General features: G+C 37.1%; 7 protein-coding genes across 7 annotated transcripts; 6 read left to right on the plus strand and 1 right to left on the minus strand.

The window, feature by feature from the left end:
- Positions 1–38: 38 nt before the first annotated feature.
- Positions 39–1,465, plus strand: C9374_013327 (uncharacterized protein; the record flags this gene model as incomplete). Its single annotated transcript, XM_044689191.1, has 2 exons — positions 39–252; positions 444–1,465. 2 exons carry the CDS (start codon positions 39–41, stop codon positions 1,463–1,465), a joined length of 1,236 nt encoding a protein of 411 aa, XP_044553736.1.
- A 34-nt stretch (positions 1,466–1,499) lies between these two features.
- On the minus strand, positions 1,500–4,037 carry C9374_013328 (uncharacterized protein; the record flags this gene model as incomplete). The annotated part of the gene is made up of 1 exon (XM_044689193.1): positions 1,500–4,037. One exon carries the CDS (start codon positions 4,035–4,037, stop codon positions 1,500–1,502), a length of 2,538 nt encoding a protein of 845 aa, XP_044553737.1.
- Positions 4,038–4,600: 563 nt separating this feature from the next.
- C9374_013329 (uncharacterized protein) lies at positions 4,601–8,752 on the plus strand (the record flags this gene model as incomplete). Its single annotated transcript, XM_044689194.1, has 2 exons — positions 4,601–5,069; positions 5,115–8,752. 2 exons carry the CDS (start codon positions 4,601–4,603, stop codon positions 8,750–8,752), a joined length of 4,107 nt encoding a protein of 1,368 aa, XP_044553738.1.
- A 59-nt stretch (positions 8,753–8,811) lies between these two features.
- Positions 8,812–9,711, plus strand: C9374_013330 (uncharacterized protein; the record flags this gene model as incomplete). Its single annotated transcript, XM_044689195.1, has 1 exon — positions 8,812–9,711. One exon carries the CDS (start codon positions 8,812–8,814, stop codon positions 9,709–9,711), a length of 900 nt encoding a protein of 299 aa, XP_044553739.1.
- Positions 9,712–9,787: 76 nt separating this feature from the next.
- Positions 9,788–11,872, plus strand: C9374_013331 (uncharacterized protein; the record flags this gene model as incomplete). The annotated part of the gene is made up of 1 exon (XM_044689196.1): positions 9,788–11,872. The coding sequence occupies one exon, from the start codon at positions 9,788–9,790 to the stop codon at positions 11,870–11,872; it is 2,085 nt and encodes a 694-aa protein (XP_044553740.1).
- A 108-nt stretch (positions 11,873–11,980) lies between these two features.
- Positions 11,981–13,131, plus strand: C9374_013332 (uncharacterized protein; the record flags this gene model as incomplete). The annotated part of the gene is made up of 2 exons (XM_044689197.1): positions 11,981–12,230; positions 12,284–13,131. 2 exons carry the CDS (start codon positions 11,981–11,983, stop codon positions 13,129–13,131), a joined length of 1,098 nt encoding a protein of 365 aa, XP_044553741.1.
- A 538-nt stretch (positions 13,132–13,669) lies between these two features.
- Positions 13,670–15,751, plus strand: C9374_013333 (uncharacterized protein; the record flags this gene model as incomplete). Its single annotated transcript, XM_044689198.1, has 8 exons — positions 13,670–13,890; positions 14,036–14,112; positions 14,171–14,181; positions 14,241–14,259; positions 14,317–14,414; positions 14,455–14,535; positions 14,617–15,344; positions 15,391–15,751. 8 exons carry the CDS (start codon positions 13,670–13,672, stop codon positions 15,749–15,751), a joined length of 1,596 nt encoding a protein of 531 aa, XP_044553742.1.
- Positions 15,752–15,811: the final 60 nt, after the last annotated feature.

The raw sequence follows: 15,811 nt of genomic DNA on the forward strand, positions 1-15,811 counted from the left end.
ACTGTATTTTGTGATCACACACTTCACCAATCAAAAAAATGGCCAAACGTGCTTCCAGCAACACCAATTGGTGTTTTCGATTCTTGGCATTTGGTTCTCTTCTCGTCACCTTGTCTGTCGTGTACATGGCAACCTACATGGTCTTCTCACCACTTTCATGTCATTGGTCAACATCCAAGTCTGCCACTTCTCGAAGAATTGCTTTAATTGCTGATCCGCAAATGGAGGGAGATACCAAAGTGTATCATCAAGGTATGTGATCAACAAGAGTAGTAGCATTGATCCTCATGTTTTTTTTCAACATGTTCCATTCCGAAACTCGAATGACTCTGGGAATGATGATTTCTTTCCGAATCCATCCACGGAATGTTTTGGAATTGAATTTCTTTTCACACTCTCGTGATAAAATTTCACACACTTACTCACATCAATCCTATATATAGGTCAATACGGACTTTTAAATAATTATTTCAACGATTATTATTTCACATTAATTTTCCAGAATGTTCATTATTTTCTTCAACCTGATACCATTTACATGCTTGGTGATTTATTTTCTTCACAACATGTTTCGAATGAGGAATTTGATGTTCGAGTGGAAAGATATAATAGAAATTTCTCTGGACTGTTTAAATGGATCAACCGATTGTTGCAATTGAGGAGTGGAGATTTGAAGGAAGAAGAATACTTGCAAAAGAATGTTCGATCAGAAACTTCATTACGTAATTTACCTTTTCCTTATTTGGTTAATTTAACAGGAAATCATGATATTGGTTATGGTATTGAGGCATCATTCTTTAGAGTTCAGAGATTTATTGGCGCTTTTGGTGTTCAAAATAGGAAAGATATCATTCTAGAGAAGGGTAACAAGAAAGTCATTGCCGTCACTTTGAATTCCATGGTATTGGATGGAGCTGAAGATAAGGCAGAGTTCAGAGCAACATGGGACATGGTTGAGGAGGTGCGTAAAATGAAGCAATCAATGAAAGATGATTTGGAAGTGGTATTGTTTATTCATGTTCCACTTCACAAACCAAAAGGAGCATGTGTGGATAGACCTTATATTCGATGGTCAGAAGGAGAAGAGAAATTGCCTATTGAACAAAACATGTTATCTCCAAGAGTTTCACAAATACTTTTGGATCAACTCAAACCAAAGTATATTTTCAATGGTCATGATCACTTTGGATGCAAGTATCAACACAAGGAAGGAGCAATGGAAATTACTGTGAAATCTGTTCAAGGTGATTTTGCAGGAAATGTTGGTTTGTTTGAAATTGAAAGCAAGAATGGACAGCTCGAATACAAGTATAAGGATTGTGAATATTATCCAACGAAGGTGGTAGTGGGTTTCTTGGGAGGGGTTGCAGCATGGATTGCTTTCGTCATTCTGGTGATTGTGTTGAGAATTATCAAATTTGTGCTGTGTTGTGAATTTATATCAAGAAAAGCAAAGAATGACTAAATCGAAGAGACAGAAACTAAGCTCAGTAAACATGTTATTTTGAATTTACATTCTTGAGTTGTTCCAACAGCATTTCAATTTGCTTTTGCTGCTCCTCAATAATTCTATTCTTTTCTTTAATTGTATCGTAGGATGGAAAACTGGGCGTGGACAGCATGTGCAAGTTAGAGGCTGTTTTTGACGAGTTAGAAAACTTTCCCTCAATCTTGTATGCTTTGATGAGTCTACTAATTTTGTGAAGTAACTCTTGGGCTGTAGGTCGGTTATTGGGCTTTTCTAAACATTGTTTCACAATTTCAATTTCTCGTGGAAAGTTCTTAATCATTTCTTCTGGGAATTCTTTTTTCCTAAGTTGTGTAAGGACATGAACTCGTTCTGTAGTTGTAATAAAAGAAGGTGCAATGAGTTCAAACAATATGACTCCTAAACTAAATATGTCTCCTTTTTGATCAAACTTGGAATTAAAAATTTGTTCAGGGCTAGAATATAATGAGCTTTGCTCGGCAGAATGTTGTGAAGACTTTTTTCTGTTGGAACCATCTTTGCAGTGGCTGAGAAGACATTCTTGTAGATATTTTGCTAGACCAAAGTCAGCAATCTTAATAACTCCATTCGAAAGCACAAATATATTGTTTGGTTTAAGATTTTTGTGTACCAAGCCATGTGCATGAATGTGGCAGACACCTTTCAAAATCTGTTTGAATAACCGTAGAGCTTCTTGCAAGTGATGGAGTTTCTTGTTTTTCTTCTTCTCTGATAGCCAATCTTCAAGAGTGGTACCTTCACAAAGCTGCATAACAATATATAGAACCATTTCAAAGTGATTGTTTACATTGAACATTTCATGTAGAATTGATTTCACGGAAGAGGTGATGTTCTGTGTTTCTGTGTCAATATAGGTCTTTTTTGTAGTATTTGGTGTTTTCTTTCGTTCAAGAGCAAATTCAAGATAGGACATATTGGGTGGTGGTGAGGAGGTATTATTTTTACAATGGATATCAATGGGTCGTGCTTTTGGTGATTCGAATTGTATCGAGTTGGTAAGCCGTGATGATAACGTTTGAGGGGATTTTTTCAGAAAATCATGTTCTAACAAATCCATGTTGTGGATATGAGTGTCATTCCATACGAGAGGGCTTGCATCTTCATGAGACAAATCGCTCGTTGTAAATTCATTCTCTTTTTGTTGAGAACATTCATGCTCTCTTGATGGCTCAAACCAAGCAGCATAAAATCTAATAACATTTTCATGGTCAAGCTTTGCAAGTGCTGTTATTTCATTCACAACATATGAATAAACATGTTCAAGTTCTAGTGTGTTCTTAAAATGAAAGTGGACTTTCTTAATAGCGTACGTCCGTCCATCGATTCTATGAGTGGCCTTAATTATTGATGAGTAAGGTTTTGATTTACCAAGCTTTTGAAAGTGACAATAATCAGCTTCGAGTCGCTTAGTGTTATAGAACATTGAATCCAATACAGGAATGTCGTCCAGACTACCAAAATTATCTCTTAACGATGATGGAGAATGTGAAATTTCTGACAAGTAAGACGCATGACTTTCGGATCTCACAATCTTACCCTTAGAGGTTTCGTGTTCAACGATGGATGGGAAAATATCCGCTATATCTTGCATGAAATCTTTACAGAGTGTTTTGATAAAATTTTCATCAGTCATCTTATCTGAGAAATATCCAAGCTTTCCCAAATGCTTGCATAAATTCAAAAAGAAGGACATGTCTGGGTTTAATTCTTTAGCAACATGCTGAAGTAAAAATAAGAGTAGAATTTCTTTCTTATCCAAAGAGTGGTTGGCTGATTCTTCTTCTGAGTCAGAATTTTCTTCATCTTCAAAAGAAGAATCACTTTCAATTTTCATAAATCTAAACCAATTTCTTTTGACTTTCTTTTTGTCAAGCTCAGTGATGGAATGAAAACTTTGACATTGCCGGTCATTGTCGTCCAATGCTTCACTGGGAGACTTGACCAGTGCATTGTCAACCTTATTTATAATTCTCGACCAATCTTGATGAGCAGACAGTGAAGAAGATAAAATGTTCATGTACACTTCGTCTTCATCAGTTGAGGAAGCTCCAGAACCATCATTGCTTTTTGCTTGCTGTTTTTGGAAAACTTGAAAAAAATCTAACATGATTTTTTCATTGTCTGGATTGCTATTCAGAGTTTGAAGGGAATTCGAGGGTATAAAGTTTGGAGAAAGGGTGGGAGAGGTAAGGTTTGCGGACTTTCGTTTGGATTGGAGAGTTGGCGAAAGTACATTGGGTCTTACAAAATTGGGAGCGGTAGAAGAAGAGGATGTAGTTATTGGAGGAGGGCGAGAAAGAGTTTTCTTTGCCATGAAATCGTTTGCATCTTTTGTTAATGAACTGCTGATTGACTTTTTTGTGCTGAAATTTGATGAAGCAGGAACAGATCCATTGATGCAATGATCAAGCATGAATGAGGTGTTGTCGTCAATGTCGTTGGCATTACATTCTTGATAACTTTGACTACTGAAATTAATTGGTTGTTGTCTAATAGATAAAGGTTTAGTAATAGGAATTGGCTTCATGATGAAATAAAGTACAATAACTGTTGAATTTCTTGTGATTTTTTGAATCACAACAATAATTTACAAATATTTAGAGGAAGAAGTATCGACTACGAATCCAGTTCTCAGTGTGCAGTGATCACTTTCCTTTGCGTTGTGGATGAGAGAGATTTGCAATGACAAATCTAATTGAAAATGCAATGGAAAGTTGATTTAAATCTGAATTGATAAAACATGCAATTCTTTTTATGATAAAGTGGTAAACACACAAGTAGTACTTGATGATGATGAAGAAGGCTCCGCTCTCTTCCGAATCATGCGATAGGACGAATATTTTAACGTCTTTTGAGAAAAATGGAGTTGGCGACGCGTGTTCGTTTTTTGTTTGTGGATGAAGCATCGGCGAACGGAGAGATGGCGAACGTTCATTCTCAAAACCAAAACCATCACACCACAATGATAATCTTTGTTGGAGATAAAGCTAAATGATTCCTTCCAAGACTTATTATGCCATTGTGTTCGAGTTGTTTGCAAGATCCCCATTCAATAATATCATGATGTATTAAATTAAATTGAATAAAAAAATGTCGATGATTGATCGCTCCCAAACAGCTGATGATGACAACATGAAACTTTCGTTTCTCTCAGCCGAGGAGCTCGAGCAATTCGGCAATGATCCCATGATGATCAAAAAAAAGGCTCAGGAATATATTTCTAAAATTGAAGAGGAGCTCTTGGAGTGCAGGGAGGAATTGAAAACAGTGCATCTATCAAATGAATCTTTGTTGAACAAACTCGAGCAACAACAAAATTCAAAGCTTGAGGAATATGAATTACTCAAGGAGCGAATAGAGCACTACAAAACCGAAGCTAAAAATTATCAAGACCAGATTGAACACCTCACAAAGCAAGTCAAAGATAGCGAAAGGCGATGGCATGAACAAAGAAATGAATTGGAACAAATTAGCAGTGTGAACGAGGAACTCAAGGCTGAGAAATTCCGATTACTATCTTCTGTCGAGAAAAAGACAAAGGAGATTGAAGATTTAAATTGTATGTTTTATTTATCACGTTAAAATTGCTATTTAAAGTCGTAAGCCCACATCGAGTCACTCAATCAAAAAATTAATGAACAATATAAGATTAAACATGAGCAAGAAGAAAAGATTCAAGAAATATCTACATCAGTACTACCTTTAAAGTATTCTATTGAAAAACTTCAACAAGAAAAAGAATCATTAGAAAAACAAAATGCTTGGTTAAATTCGGAACTTTCATCAAAGCAAGAGCAAATAACAAAGTTAAAATCAGAGTACATGTTGAAGCTGAACGAGCTAGAAATACAAACCAAAACAAAGGAAGATGTTATCACCAATCTAAATGAAAAGATATCTCGCTTGGAGCAATCAAATAAGGAGTACAATCACAAACTTCAACAAAAGATTGAAGAAATTCGTGATCTCAAAAACTCTCACCTTCAAGAGTTGGATGGGCTTAATGAGGAGTTGACCAATGAAAGAAGACTCTCTGATTTATATAAAAATAGGCATGACGATCTAGAAGATCGAATTAAAGACCTGGAGAAAAGCTTGTCGAATGTAAAAGAGGCAAAACAACGACAAGAAAGCTCTTTTGAAGTGGAAAGAGAGTCTATGAACGAACAATTACGGCAAAGTAAGGAGAAAATAGAATCTCTTGAAGTAGAAATTAGAAAATATCAGAAAGATTTGGAGGAAAACATTCAACTTCGTGCCTCTACGTTTGTCACTCAGGGAATTAGTCCTAGCGACATTTACACTAAATTTGTGAAGGTCAGTGACGAACTTCTCAAATCTAAGAATGAAAATAAGCGTTTGAATGAGGTACTGTCCGGAATTTTGAAAGACTTGGAGGAAAAAGCTCCAATAATGCAAGCACAAAGAGAAGAGTATGAGCAACTGCGATCGTCTTATACGATGTTGACAAAACAAAAGCAAGATCTTATCCAACAGACCGAAGCCGTCAAGGATGAGCTGATAAATTTAAGAGCTGAAGCTGAGAAGTTGCGCAGATCTTTGAAGACCGCAGAACAAGTGAATCAAGATCTTTCTCTTCAAGTTAGAACATTATTGAAGGAAGGTTACACCAATTCTGAGTCTTCTTCCCGCCTTGATGCCAATGCTGTTATAACCGAACGATTAGTTCCATTTGCTGATATTGACGAATTGCAAAAGAGAAATGTTGAGTTGTTGACAACAATACGAGAATTGGCAAGTCAAAAAGAGGAAGAAGCCAGACATACTCAGGAAATTATGGCCACTGAATTCCAAGAGAAAATTCAAGTAGCACTAAAACAGGTGGAGGATCTAAGAAGAGAGAGCCAAAGACAAATGGAAAAAATTCAATCGCTAATCAAGCAACGAGATATGTACAAATCCTTACTCGACGAAAAGAGTACCCAAAACTCTACCAGTTTCAACGTATCAAATCCTCAGCAAAAAGATAGCCAAGATTCTAAGACTGTAGAGCATCTCAAACTCAAGGAGGTACGAGAGCTTCAACAAGAGATTCTAAAAGACAAGAAGTTACTTCAAGATGAAATTGCTGCAAAGAATGAAAAAATTACCAAACTTCACTCAAGTATTGCCCGACTGACATCAGAGGTAGAATTCTTGAAAGATAGCTCGCAGAATATGACATTAGAGCGTGATTCAACTATGAGAGAATTGAATCGTATTCGTTCTATTAATGACTCTTTGACAAAGACAATTGATGCCCTACAAACCAGTATGGATAGACAAAGAATTAATTATGAAAGCAAGGACGAACAACTCAAACGTTTGGAGAAGGAATTAATCCAAACCAAATCTGAAAAGCTATACCATGAACAGCGTTCTGAAAGGCTCATCCTTGAGATTGATAATCTGAAATTACATTTATCACGTAATGAAGAATTTTACTCAAGCCTGCAAAAGATACAAATTGGACTTGAACAAAAAGACGAAAATGATAAGAAACGAGCTTTACAAGAAATTGAAACCTGCAGAATTGAGATTTCTCAATTAAGACAATCACTTGAAGATGAAAGACTACTTTCAAAAGAGCTCAGACTTCAAATAGACCTGAAGGAACAAGAGCACAGAGAAAAGCTAGACGTTAAGACTGTGGAGTGCCAAAAATTTAGAGATGAAGTCACAAGGCTCAAGACAAATTACGAGTTTGAACTTGACAAGACCTCTTCCCTTCAGCAAAAGTTAAACGCTGCTGAAGAACGCTTGAACAAATTAATAGAAAAGCAAATGATTGGAATAAGCACATCTGAGTCGACACCTACCAACATTAACGAACTACAAGTGCAGTTCTCCAAAGTACAAAACGAAAATGTCTACTTGAAAGAGTCTCTCGAAAATGAAAAAGCAAAATTGGAAACCATGAAAGAACTTGCTGAAACTAATGACAGGGCTTTAAAGGATATGACAGACGCATTTGACAAGCTCAAACACTCTTCCGAATCTAAGATATCTTCTCTTAATCAACAAATAGTAGCTCTCAATGAAAAAATTTATGAGTATGAGCAGGAATTAAAACAAAGGAGAGATGAAGTTGACAATATCAAGCAACAACTGGATGATATGACAGAGCAAACCAAGAAAGAGAAACAAATGGTTGAGACAGTTGACTCTGAAAATAAGTTAAATGCCGAGACATACGAAAAACGAATTGAAATTTTGAAAGAAGACCTTAGGAGGCATACTCAATTTTGGAAGGACGCGCAGGATAAGTATGAACAAGAGCTTATTCGTCATGCAGCTACTATTGAAGCATTTAAAGAAAACAAAGAAGAGCTGAATAAGGCGTATGTTGCCATAGAGGAATCAAAATCTACAGTTAAAACGCTAGAATTGGAATTGGAACGAAAAACTGCTAGCTTATCTAAACACAATGAAGATCTTATGAAGCAAACCGAGGAATATGAAAAGCGAGTTAAAGATTTGGAACGTCAGCTCGAGTTATCATTCTCACGAGTAGAGATATTGAACATTCAACTAAAGAAGATACAAACATCTACAGATATTGTACTGGGATCAAGTAGTAACGATCAAACCAAGGAAATATTGGAGCTTCAAGAAACCATCACTTTCATTCGAAGAGAAAAAGAAATGTTAAAATCAAAGCTTGCCATTGCTGAGCAAGAGCTAAAGAACACTAAACAAAAGCTTGAGCATGCATTCAAAGAGCTTGCTCAAATTCAAACAGAACTAAAGACGGAGATTGAGAAAAATCAACAACAGTCAAAAGATCAAGACCGTACTGGCCATATCATAGCAGATTTGCAAGAGCAAGTACAAGTTTTCAAGGAAAGCAACATGGCATTGAGGCAACAAAATGAACAGCTTACCCGCATGCTGGATCAAACTAGAGAAGAACTCAAAGAAGCCAGAAAGCAGTTGGCACCATTAAGCCAACATGTCAACGAACTGAAAAAAGAGAAAGAAATACGTGAAGAAGAAATTAAGTCTTTGCAAGAGGATGTTATCAAATATCAGAACAAGGCACAACACTTGGTAGAAAAGTTTAAACAAATAGATCCAGATGTTCATGAAAAGCTAAAACAAGAAAGTTCTAGACTAGAAAAAGAATTACTGGAAAAGGTTGAAACTATTGAGCATCTTACTAATCAACTCTCATCTGCCAAAGAAGAAATCTCAAAGCAAGTCACCTCTGTTAAGGAACACAATCAGAAATCACAAGACTGAACACAGAAATAGCAAATGTCAATGAAGAGCTAGCCGTTCTGAAAGAAAAGAAAGAAAAAATGCTCACGATCATGAAGAAGCAAAAGGAGACCAATCAAGGACTAGCAAAAGAAAATACAGAGCTGCAAGAGAAAATTTCATCTTTAGAGTCACAAATTTCCAAGCTTGAATTGGAGCTGAAACAAGCAAAAAGTGATATTGAGAGATACAAAAGTGAGGAGTCTCGATCAAAATCTGAACCTAAGAAACCCGTGGTATCGCAAGAACATCAACCTTCCGCCTCTGAGGACGAGGAAAATCAAAAAAAGCAACAAGAGGAAATGGAAAGAAAGCGTAAGGAAGAAGAGAGGTTAGAAAAACAAAAACAAGAAGAAGAGACCCGCAAACGGGAGGCTGAAGAAAAACGTAAAGAGGAAGAGCGATTGGAGAAACAAAAACAGGAGGAGGCACGAAAGAAAGAAGCAGATGAAAAACGAAAAGAAGAAATGCGTGCTGCGTTATTGCTAAAGATGCAAAAGCTTCAAGCTTCATCCTCTTCACAACCTTCCTCTCTGTCTCCAGCTACTTCCTCAAATAATGTAGCTGCCTCCTCTTCCAGTGAAGACAAAACTACTCCTGTGTCTGCTACTTCTGACGACAAAGTAGAATCGATAACGGGAAAAAGAACAATTGAAGAATTCCAAAAAGACGATAGCGCTTTTGAAGCTCAGCAAGATGTCACAACTCCTTCAACTAATGCCTCATCATCTCAAGCCACTGAATCTACTTCTGAAACTGCTGTAGAAGATAGGCCGCAAAAAAAGGTAAAAACTGATGACGTTGAAGAAAATACAGAAAAAGATGAAGACGCTTCCAATACTCCATCCTCCGCAAAGCCTGGCTCAAGATTCAAACGACCAACAATTGTAAAACAACCTGTAACAGAAGAAGAAAAACAGCAAGAAGAAACCGAAGAGTAATTAATACAGAATAACTTAATTTATTGTTCCTTTATTGTGTTTGCACAGTGTGAATTTTTATTTGAAGTTCAAAAAAATGCCAAAACAACAGCGAAAAGGAGAAAAGAAATCATCAACCGAACAAAAGAAGAACGGTATCACATTCAAACTCTTTCAGGGTGGAGTTGATGGCAAAACCACTGTTTGGGTTCCGACAAATCTACAACATCAATCGGAAAAAGCCAAAGAAACATATGAGCAATTGAAGCAAGCATTGGGAGATGTTATCGAAGAGGATGTGGACGAAGAAGAGGAACCAAAGGTCATGTTTGGTCTTCAAAAGTTGATGGATATGCAAAATGGTGAATTTGATGATGAGTTTGATTTTGAGGAAGAAATTGTTTCCGAAGAGACCGAAGAAAAGCGCAACGAGCGATTAAGAAGGACGGTTGGTGGCCTGTTTCCCGATGATGGATATGACTATTCAAAACACATCCGAAAGATTGGAGGTGGTACCTTTATCAGCGCCTTTGGAAACGAAACATATCAACCACCATCTATACTTTATGAGGAAAGTCCTGCACAAAATGAAGAGGAAGACGATGATGAAGAGGACTATGAGGACTTGGAAGAAGAGGAAGAAGAAATAGTAAAGCCAACATTAGAAACACTAATTAATGGGATCAAAGAAACACAACAAGAAACAGCAAGCAGCTCTACTGAACTACCTAACATAGATGCTTCAAAGATTCCATTCAAGCTTAAACCAGATTTTAAGGCGTATGGATTGGAAAAATATGCTCATGGTAAAATAGATACTGAAATTGAGTCGATTTTGGAGAACGATGGCGAGACTGAGTCAGAGGAAGAAGAAGACGAAAATAATGATGAAACAGAAAAGGTAAATCCAATGGACAAATACGGTGAAGATTATGACGATTTCTTCGGAGAAATTGTTCAAGAATTAATAATTCAAGAAGCTGAAGAAGAAGAAGGTGACGATGACGATTACATTGACGAAGAAGAAGATGAAACACGACCTCGAGTCTTCAATTTTGACAACGATGAGCCACTGCCAAAAGAATTGCTCAAAAAATTTTTGCCAAAAGAAGAGTTGATTTTAATTGAAGAGGAAGAGGCAAAGAGAAATGTCAACAAAAAATCAACCACTACAAAGGCATCTGTCACAACCAAGAAGGATGCTAAAAAGGACGAAAAACCAAGTACGCAACCTAATAAGAAAGTGTCATTTACTGTGGTCGAAGGAGATGACGATGACGATGGTGAATGGGAAGATGAAGATGGAGAGTGGGAAGATGAAGAAGATGAAGAAGGCGAATGGGAAGATGCAGAGAATGAAGAAGAGGACCCTATTTTCACAAAATCAGAAAACAGAAAACAATTTGATCAAGATTTTGACATTTTCTATAAGACGGCATATGCTGACGATCAGATTGGTGAATTGGACGACAACGACCCAAAGCTAAGAGAAAATACAGAATTTGATGCAAAGCGAGTGAATGACTTGCTTGAAGACTTTTTTACTGAGCAAAGAAGAAGATTTGGAGCTGGTGAATTCAAAACCAGTTCAACTATTACGGATGAAGAGTTGAAAGAAATTGAAGCACAATTACCTCCTGACGTGAAAGTTTTCCGTAGAGAAGACTTTGAGAAGATGCGAGAATTGACCCCAGAAGAAAGATACAAGATGGTAGTGAGACAAATGGAAAGAATTGAAAAAGAGGAATCCAAATGTGAAACGGAGGTCATTACAATCCCTGAACGAGATAATAGATGGGACTGTGAAACCATTCTCACCAGTTACACAAACATTTATAACCATCCATCTGTCATTGATGACGCACCACGCAAGAAAAAACAAATCAAATTGTCACAAAAGTCAGGTTTACCTATTGGAGTCATCGGAAAACAAAAAGTTGACATGACTGAGGAAAAAGTTGAAGAAGATGAGTTTGAGGAGGTTGTAAATTTAGGTCAGGCAAGAAACAAGAACGAAACAAAAGAAGAGCGAAAAGAAAGAAAGAAAAAGGCAAAGGAATTGAAGAGGCAAAAAAGAGAGCAAAAAAAGAATCTCAAAAACAGTTTCAAAGAAGAAGAGCTTAAGCAACAAAAACTCGCCATTAATCCTTCCAACCAACAAAAAGTGGTCGTAAAGTATTAAACCTTTAACTCGTCAAATTAAGCAATTCTACTATTGTAAAAATTCCAAATGTGAAACAAGTGAATTCATGCACAAAATAAGGAAATCGGTCAAAAACGAAATCAAAAAATGTTGAAGAAGTGTATTGAAGTGATGGAAAATGTTTATGGCTCCTTCTCAAACGAAGTGGCGTATACACCAAAGGCTTTAAAATCCGGAACACAAACACGATATCTTTGGACAGATGCTTTTGCCGTGTGCAATTTCCTAACTCTCTTCATTGAAACCAACCAAGATAAATATTTGAGACAAGCCAAAGCCTTAATCGATGAAGTACACAACGTGTTAGGAAAGGACAGACAGTTACAACGTCGACTTGGTACGTTATTCTTATAATGTTCATTCTTTTGCATCGACAATTGTGTGCTTAAGGAAATGCGTCGGACGATCATCCCTTGTTGGGTGGTTTAAGAATTGGTAAAAAGTATAATGAAGATCACGAGGATGGAGATGGCCAATACTTTCATTACCTAACCAAATGGATGTTTGCTCTGAATAGAATGAGTCTGATCACTGGAGAGGAGCTCTACAACCGATGGGCGATTGAAATGGCAGAGTCCATGCATGATCGTTTTATGAATAGAACATCCCCACATCATTTGAGAATGTACTGGAAGATTAGTATTGATGGATCAAGACCAGTGGTACGATCAGAAGGCAACTTGGATCCTTTCGATGGTTACGTTACTTACAAATTATTAAGAAATGTCCATTCCTTATTCCATCCTAGTGATAAAGGTGATGTTTTGCAAAAGCAAATTCACGAAATGGAACGAATGGTGATGAAAAAGTTTATGAATTATTCAAGCTACGATCCTTTGGATTTAGGAGAAAGCTTGTGGATTTCTAGCTGGTTTTCATCTGAAGAATGGTCTCAACACATTCAAAAAGTTGCCTTAGAATGTCTTGAAGAGTTATGGACCAATGAAAACTACTTTGACAACACGAGTGGCGGAAGAAGATATCGATTAGCATTTCGTGAATTTGGAACGTCTCTTGGACTTCAAACTATTCCTCCCCAAACGGACGAGAAATGGGCTCGAAGGGTTCAAAGTATTCATGAGGCATGGCAAGATCGAATTTATGAAAGAGATCGAGACATTACTCCTGTCATGTACTGCTCTTCAATTGTACCCGGTGTTTTTAAACCCAATTACTGTGAACAATATTATCGGAATCACTTTGGATCAAAAAGCGATATTGTGGCGAACAATCCGTAGACAGTGGCACCTCAGACTTGAAGGTGCTGTTGTAAAGTATTTGAATTTCTGCAGAAAAATAGAAAATAAACTTCTTGCGGTTACTGGACACGTTCGTGGCTGTGCTGAAAAGCGAGCCATAATCGTTTCTTTTGAATTCAACAAAAAACAAAAACACAACCGGAGGATCGAGAGCATAGTCATCGACAATCAAAGCTGATCATTTGGCTATTATTCGTCGATGAGCCAAAGTTCGTAATGGACATGGTTCGACTTATTAACAAAATGTGCATATTGCATGAAAGTTGCAGTCATGTACTGCTGCATTTGATTCGAATGCTGATTCTGCTGAAAGCATTAGATGCGAAAACTCAGTGTAATCTGCTTGACAATTGATCAACAAGAAAAATAGAATCATATAACGACTACTTAATCAAAATACACGTACCTATTTCGCCAGTTTTGATCATTATGACAATCGTGTTAATGTACAAATATTAGCCAAATGAAGCAAAGTCTGATTGCACTCTCGATCCCCTCCCGAACACCGACACAATGTATGCAATTTTCAGACTCACGGAAGAGTATTGCTCTGGACGTAGAACAAGACGACAATATCTATCACGTCAAGAACAAAATTCAAGAGAAGGAAGGTATTAAAGCTCAACACCAAATGCTCATCTACTCTGGAAAACAACTTCAAGACGAACGAACTTTGAACGACTACAATATTCTTAAAGACTCCACTCTCCATCTTGTTCTTAGAATTCAAGGTGGATGGTAGGTCTGTGTTTTGTACCATAAAATGTTGAGGTGATGTAAATAAATTGTTGAGAGCTTCATTCACGTGATCGTAAAAACCAAACCATCAAAGTACTTTCCCGATTAATCAAAAACCGTTAAAAAATATAAATTCGATGACCAGTCGTTTGAAGGAGAAGACATTCAAAAAGTACAAGACCCTCGATCAGAGGTATGAAACAATCGGAAGGATTGGAGAAGGTAAGCAATTGTGGTGGCAAAATTTGAGAATCAGCTAAAACGACAATTTCACAAACAGGTGCCTATGGAGTATGTTGTTTGTTGTTTCATAAATATTGTGGTTGTTACAATTCATACACTGACTGCAGATTGTAAGAGTAGCTAGAGGTACGTTTCTTTGTGTATGATGCATGACGTAAAACAACTCTGATCGGATCGTTATAGAACTTTCATCATCACATCGGGTAGCCGTTAAAAGCTTTAAACTGAAATTGACTCGAGAGTCGGAAGGAATTCCCTTCTCTATATGTAGAGAAATTAATGTAAGTCATTTTAGGATTGGAGTTTGTGACAATCTTCTAGTTGTTGAAAGAGCTTGATCATCAAAATATTTTGAAAGTGAAAGACATTGTACTAGATAAGAGTGATGGCTCGTTCTATATGGTAGGTTATTTTGGACTTCAGTTGGGTGAAACCTTTCATCAACCAACATGTTGTCAAATATATTTGGACTTACACTTGCAGGTAACTCCCTATTGTAAATTAGACTTGGAGAAAATGTTAAATTATCATAAAAAACAAATTCCGTTGGATGCCAATCAAACAAGAAGATTACCTCCGAAATTGGACAGAAATGTCATTAAATCAATGCTCTATCAAATGTTGTGTGGACTCAATTATTTACATCGAGCATGGGTTATTCATAGAGATTTGAAGCCAGCCAATATTTTGATTCATGATGAAGGCAATGAACGAGGAGTGATCAAGGTTGCAGATTTTGGATTGGCACGAATATTTAAAGATCCATTAAGGAAACTGAGCGATGATGGTCCTGTAGTAACAATTTGGTATCGAGCGCCTGAGCTATTACTAGGTGCAAAACATTATACTCCTGCTGTAGATATATGGAGCCTTGGCTGTATTTTTAATGAGCTCGTGACAACAAAACCAATCTTTGAAGGACGAGAAAGTAAAGAAGCATTTCAAAGAGATCAATTGGAAACAATATTCAAAATTTTAGGAACTCCAAGTGAGGACGATTGGCCTGACATGAAGGATTTGGAATTTTACAAGCTCATGACACAAATTCCTTACTATCCTCCAAGCTTGGAACAACATACTGAGCTTGCAAGCGATTCTCTTGAAATAGATCTTTTAAAACGAATGCTTTGTTATGATCCTACCAAAAGAATTACTGCTGCTGAGGCCTTGAAACATCCTTTATTTGATCAAAAACCTGTATCATACATGTAGTAAGTATTAAGCAAATGATCCATCCAATGTGGCTGACACTTTTAGTTGCTTTGGGAGTGACAAACGCTTGAATTACATTTATCCAGATCAACCCATCTATTCTGAAAACGTAGCTCAACGACCACCAAACGCAGTTGCACAACAACCTCTTCCTCCTCAACAACAACAACCACTAGCCAATGTACAAACAATGCAACAAGGAAGCAATACCACGTCAAGCACCACTCATCAAAAACCACACCATCACCACCGCCATCATCAAGCACCTTCTCAACAACAAACGCAGCAACCAGCAACTGAGCAACGTGTGAAACATAATGGTGGAGAATCTAAGCAACAACCAACAGAGAAAAAAAGGAAAAAGTCAACCAAAGAAACAAACACTAAGAAAAAAACTAAGATGTAAATATTTTGGCACCAATACCGTCATGACGATGTGGTGCTGCTGCTACTCGGCGCACGTGAC

The sequence above is a fragment of the Naegleria lovaniensis genome (assembly GCF_003324165.1).
Source record: "Naegleria lovaniensis strain ATCC 30569 chromosome Unknown tig006, whole genome shotgun sequence".
In the NCBI taxonomy this organism is placed as follows: Eukaryota; Heterolobosea; class Eutetramitea; order Acrasida; family Naegleriidae; genus Naegleria; species Naegleria lovaniensis.